Raw genomic sequence first — 5226 nt, 5'->3', positions numbered from 1 at the left:
GGGCCCTCCTCTGTGCCACAGCCCGTCATCCTACAGGCTTTCTGTCCTCCTCCCTTCCAGGACCCAGACCAGCAGAAGCTTATTTGTACGTCCACAGAGCTGCCATGTGGAGGAAGTCTGACCAATTATTTGTTTGTTATGGTCCTTCCAAGAGGGGTCTGCCTGCCACTAAGCAGACCCTCATTAGGTGGATTGTTGATGCCATTACTATGTCATATGAGTCCTCTGGCCTTCCCTCACCCTTAGGGGTCAAGGCTCACTCCACCCGAAGTGTGGCGGCCTCTAAGGCCTTCCTGTCAGGTGTGGCTATGCAGAATATATATGTAACACTGCGGGCTGGTCTACTCCACTCACCTTCGTCAGGTTCTACGACCTTGACATTTGTACCGCTCCTGGTTCCTCCGTCCTCTTGCCGTAGTTATTCTCCGGAAGCTGCCGCTGTCTCCACCTCACATGCTTTTATAGCTTCCTGGTCACACGTCACCCCGTCCGTGACGTTGCGCCCATTCATTGGTCTGATTACACACACGATTCAGAGCATGGTCACGCTGAAGGCGTTCCCAAAGCGTTCGACGCAGCGTCTCGTTCCCTTGGGGAACTAGGGTTACATATGTAACCTTGAGACGTTTGTCCACTTTTCCCCTGTACTTTACTCATGCTGAATTGGGTCTTCTACTCCCCAGGGATCTTGCTGCCAGATTACTCCAAATGATCCCTGATAATGAGATCTTGTTAGCCAAACTGTGTGCCTTCTACCCTGGCAGCTCTGCCGAAATCAACAACCTGCACGAAAAGGTAACTACTTCATTTATACATCCCAATGCTCAACCTTAACCAAATAAAAATCATTCACACATTGAGTGTGAAGAACCAAACAAGAATGTATAGTGTTTATTATTTGAAGTGAAAATGGTAAATGTTTTCTGCAAAGGCAGACATTCATTTAAGTATAATTATTTATAATAATACTCTTAATTTTTTTCAGTGTGGTCTACCGACTTTAGAGGAATGTAAAAAACTTGCTGAAAGTGCACATGCTGAGGGAGAAATCTTTCAAGCAGTAAAGTATTACCTCCTGAGCCCAGAACCAGAAAAAGCTCTTCCCATTGGGATCATGTATGTCAAAGGTGAGTGTCTGTTGATGTATCTGTGACTAACTTTTTCAACTTCATATTTCATTGCAGTGCTATTTCCAGTACACGCTCATTCTATATATATATATATATATATATGTGTGTGTGTATATATATATATATATATCACACACACAGTGCTTAACAAATTTATTAGACCTGTCAAAAACTTTTTTAAAACTAAAAATTGTATTGTTATTTATTGAGCAAATAAACTGAAACAACTAAATAGTCTTTATTCACACATAATAACAAAACAACTTATATATATATATATAATTATTGCATAAACATTCATCAGTACCATAAAATTCTCTCAAAATACAAAATTAAAAAAAATATTATTGAACATTACATTGATTTTACTGAAAATAAAAAAAGTTAAATTTCAAGGCTTTGGTCACTTTTGACCATGAAGGAGCCAAGTATGACTCCTAAACGAAGAGGGCCAAAAAACAACAAAATAAAGGCAATTTAGTATGAGCAAATTAAAATATTAAACAGCAAGAAATTACAATGTAACAATTTTAGCTAAATGTTTGATTTTATTTTGTTGCTAAAGTGTTATATTTCAAGTCACCATAGTGTTTAGTGTTCCCTTCAGTGAAGTTTCTTATATAAGTGAGACTCTATATAACTTTTCAGTTTGTTAAACAAACTGAAACACAATTAGACAAACTAAGAAAGTTCTACATAACTATTATGTAATGTTAATCAGCTCAACTTAATATGCAAGCTTATCAACCTTAGATGCATAAATTTAAATTTTTTTTAAAACATTGGTATTTTTGAGTTTCTAGAACACGTTATAAGTTTGCTGAAAGCCCACACCAACTTTAATTGAGTTGATGCAACATTTTTTCCATAAGTTGAATATACAAAAAGTCCTGAAGCTAATTACCTCAAGATTGCCTGGTTGCCTTTTTTTTTACAGTGTAAACCTTCTACCTAAATACAATAAGCAATTCATGATGACATCACAAGATTTTGTTATCCGAAGGCACAATTGTTGCCTTGAAGACAAGATCTTAATACAGCCAACAATAGATTACTAACTCTCTCTCCCCTCAATAGAGCAGCTGAGCTCTACTGACTGGACAGTGGACTCTGTGTACCACATCCTAGACCTGCTGAGCTACATCAGAACAGACCGTCTTATTCTTCCAAAGAGTAGTGAGTAAGTCAGTTTCATTCCCTCAAAAACACCTGTCAGTGATGTCATTTATAGTAGCTTTCCATGGTCATTCTATGATCTTCTCACTATCTCTCTCTCTCTCTCTGCCTTTGGCTAGAGAACGCAATGAGTTGCTTATTCTCTGTGGGTATATTGGTGCACTATTAGCCATTGGGAGACAGTATTCAAGGATAGTGCCAGCACTGTATGAATACACAAGGTATGTTAACTGTGGGATTTATATCAAGTATTTAGGGATTTATATCAACTCAATTACTGGTGGTTGCAATTAATGACGTTCTATCTTTCTCCCTTAGTCAGCTGCTAAAGCGGAGAGAAGTGGCTGTGCCATTGCAGATAGAGCAGTTGTCCATAGAGTTGGATGCCTGGAGAGCCTGCACACAATCCCTCAAGTCTGTACCACAGTGCCTTACTCTAATTCATAATACAAAACAGCAATGTTTCAAGATCTACCTAGTCAGTATTTTAAAGCATCATATGCTATTCCAAACAACATGCAGCAAAATTATGCTGCTATATTTTTTTTCCCCCAGTTTCCAAGCTAGGACCATATTTATCCCTCATGGAAAAGGCACTCCCAGAATACACTGCTGTTAGGGTGCTGCCTTAACCCTTGTGCTGTGTTGAAAATCATTTACCTAATTTGGTGTTCTCTGTCAAAAACAACCAGTCGTTTAAATTGCTTGTAAATTTCTCATTAGGCATTTGTATCATGAAATATTGGATTCAGTCTTTTTGTTAACTTGTTTTCTTTCAATTAGCACAGGTTTTGTATTTCTTTTTGGAATTTATTTATCATGGGTATCATAACGTCTTTAATTGATTTTTCCGTACATTTCTGCCATATGTACATTAACTGACAGTCACCACTGCTAAGCTACCACTAAATATTGTAGAAACTTAATTTGCTGTAAAGTTGCTTTGCAACAATTTGTATCGTGAAAAGCACTGTACAAATAAACTTGAATTGAATTGAATTGAATTTGAATGGGCTTCATTGATCTGAGCTTATTCACCTTAATGTTTGAGTGGAAAAAAGTTCACTCAAGTTTATTCACCTCAAAAAACTAAGGTGCATAAGCTCACGTCAACGAGGCCTACAATCAGTCGGTTCCAAAAAGAAACAAAAAACCTGTCCTAACTGAAAGAAAAAAAGTTGATAAAGAGATTGAATCCTATTTTTGACAATAACATGGCATTTTTTGTTGCCCAGTCATTTTTGACTTGGGAACACCAGTGTAAAAAAAAGAAGAAAAAAAAGCCAAAAAATGTTTAATAAGTTGTTATACCCTGTGTGAGCAAAGTCAATAATTCTTTGCTCAGTCCAACTGCGATAACATTAATTTAGATCAAATAAAATATCCTCTCTAGGTCGAAATGACCAGAACAAAACATGAGGAATAAGCCTAAAATATACTTTTGTTTTGACTTGAAAGGCTTAGCGTATGCGTACTTCTCAACACATAGCTTATCAAAGTACACTCGATTGGATAGCTTTTAATAGGAACCTGCCTATGTAGGCAGTAGACAGCAAGACTAAACCTCACTAGGTTTTGCGACAGATCTTATAACTCTGCTGACAACTGAAGAGACTTGAAAAATAATCTATTGTTCTCGTTCTCTCTACACATACACAGAGTGGCAGATGACACCTCTTACACTCCACCATCTGAGGCCCAGAAAACGGAGTACAGCCAGCTGTTGAGTCGAATGAGAGAGGAGCCCATCAAGGGCCTAGAGGGTCCCGACTATGTCACTGGCTCTAACTTGCCCAGCCACTCTGATGTCCAGATTTCTTGCTTCACTGGCCTCAGGATACAGGTGGGTTTCTTATGGGTAGTCTTTAGCACTACACAAATATCACTGAACTTACATATGTCTTTATTTGCTTGGCAGGGTCCAGCATTCTTCCTAGAAGACGGCAAATCAGCCATTTCACTAAATGATGCCCTGATGTGGGCAAAAGTAAACCCTTTCTCTCCGTTGGGGACGGGTATACGCCTCAACCCCTTCTGAGCACAAATACAACAAATGTGAGCAGTATTCTTGCTGGTCTGGCTCTGGAAAGGCGACAACATTCCCGTTTTCTCTCAGAATGCTTGATATATGTCAAAAATCTCAAAACATTATTTGAGGCTTTGCCATTCCATGCTGTGCTTATTTCATTCAGGATTGCAGCTTATATGCAAAGAATGAGCAAATGTTGAATATACAGTACACAAGGCCAACAGCACAATTGCGATGATATTTCTTTTATACAACAGTTCAGTAAACAAGAAGTTAATATCAAGTAATTCATTAACTAAGTAACTTCTTTTTTTTTTAAAGAAGGCAAATGGATTTTGACAAGCAACACAGAGACTGATTCACTATAAACATAGGCAAGCAGAGCGATATGTACAGTAAACAAAAACATGTTAATTTGATGCAGGCCAATCAAATTAGAGCACCACAGCTAACTGTTGTATAAAGAGAGATTTATGCTAGATACAGTAATGAATGTTACATCAACAATGAATGTTAGCAGGATATGTAATGCCTTTCTTTCTCATCCTAAAACATAAGCAGGTTCAGGTATTTAGGTTTAGATGTCATGTTCAGGTCTTAAGGTTGAGATCTATAGCCCAAAGATTGTAATTCTAGGTGGTACTGTCTCTGGTATTATGGAGTATGAGCATTTTCATCATGCAGCCTGAATGTTTTGTAGATCTAGACGTTTTTTAATTCAAGACTTACAAGGTATTCATCTTTTGATGTTTGCGTATTTGATTTCATGCTGCTTTGACATTGAAACTGTTTGCTATGTCTGTTGTCTATCACATATGAACTGAATATATTTACTGACTAGTGAATATACACCTTATTTTAGTAGAACCAATTACTAGATTGAAATACGAG

At 37.7% G+C, this 5226-nt stretch overlaps 1 protein-coding gene across 1 annotated transcript in view; it reads left to right on the top strand.

The window, feature by feature from the left end:
- Positions 1 to 5218, top strand: part of LOC107737118 (WD repeat-containing protein 17-like) — a 29541-nt gene extending 24323 nt beyond the window's left edge. The window contains exons 27-34 of the mRNA XM_016548552.1: positions 247 to 295; positions 624 to 795; positions 986 to 1127; positions 2208 to 2310; positions 2426 to 2527; positions 2625 to 2720; positions 3966 to 4149; positions 4225 to 5218. Coding sequence (XP_016404038.1) covers positions 247 to 295; positions 624 to 795; positions 986 to 1127; positions 2208 to 2310; positions 2426 to 2527; positions 2625 to 2720; positions 3966 to 4149; positions 4225 to 4344 — 968 coding nt within the window. The 3' untranslated portion in view covers positions 4345 to 5218. The remainder of the gene's footprint in view (positions 1 to 246; positions 296 to 623; positions 796 to 985; positions 1128 to 2207; positions 2311 to 2425; positions 2528 to 2624; positions 2721 to 3965; positions 4150 to 4224) is intronic.
- The last annotated feature ends 8 nt before the right edge of the window (positions 5219 to 5226 follow it).

This window comes from Sinocyclocheilus rhinocerous, unplaced genomic scaffold (assembly GCF_001515625.1).
Source record: "Sinocyclocheilus rhinocerous isolate Xijiao unplaced genomic scaffold, SAMN03320098_v1.1 scaffold344, whole genome shotgun sequence".
In the NCBI taxonomy this organism is placed as follows: Eukaryota; Metazoa; Chordata; class Actinopteri; order Cypriniformes; family Cyprinidae; genus Sinocyclocheilus; species Sinocyclocheilus rhinocerous.
This window is presented reverse-complemented; position numbering and strand designations above follow the sequence as displayed.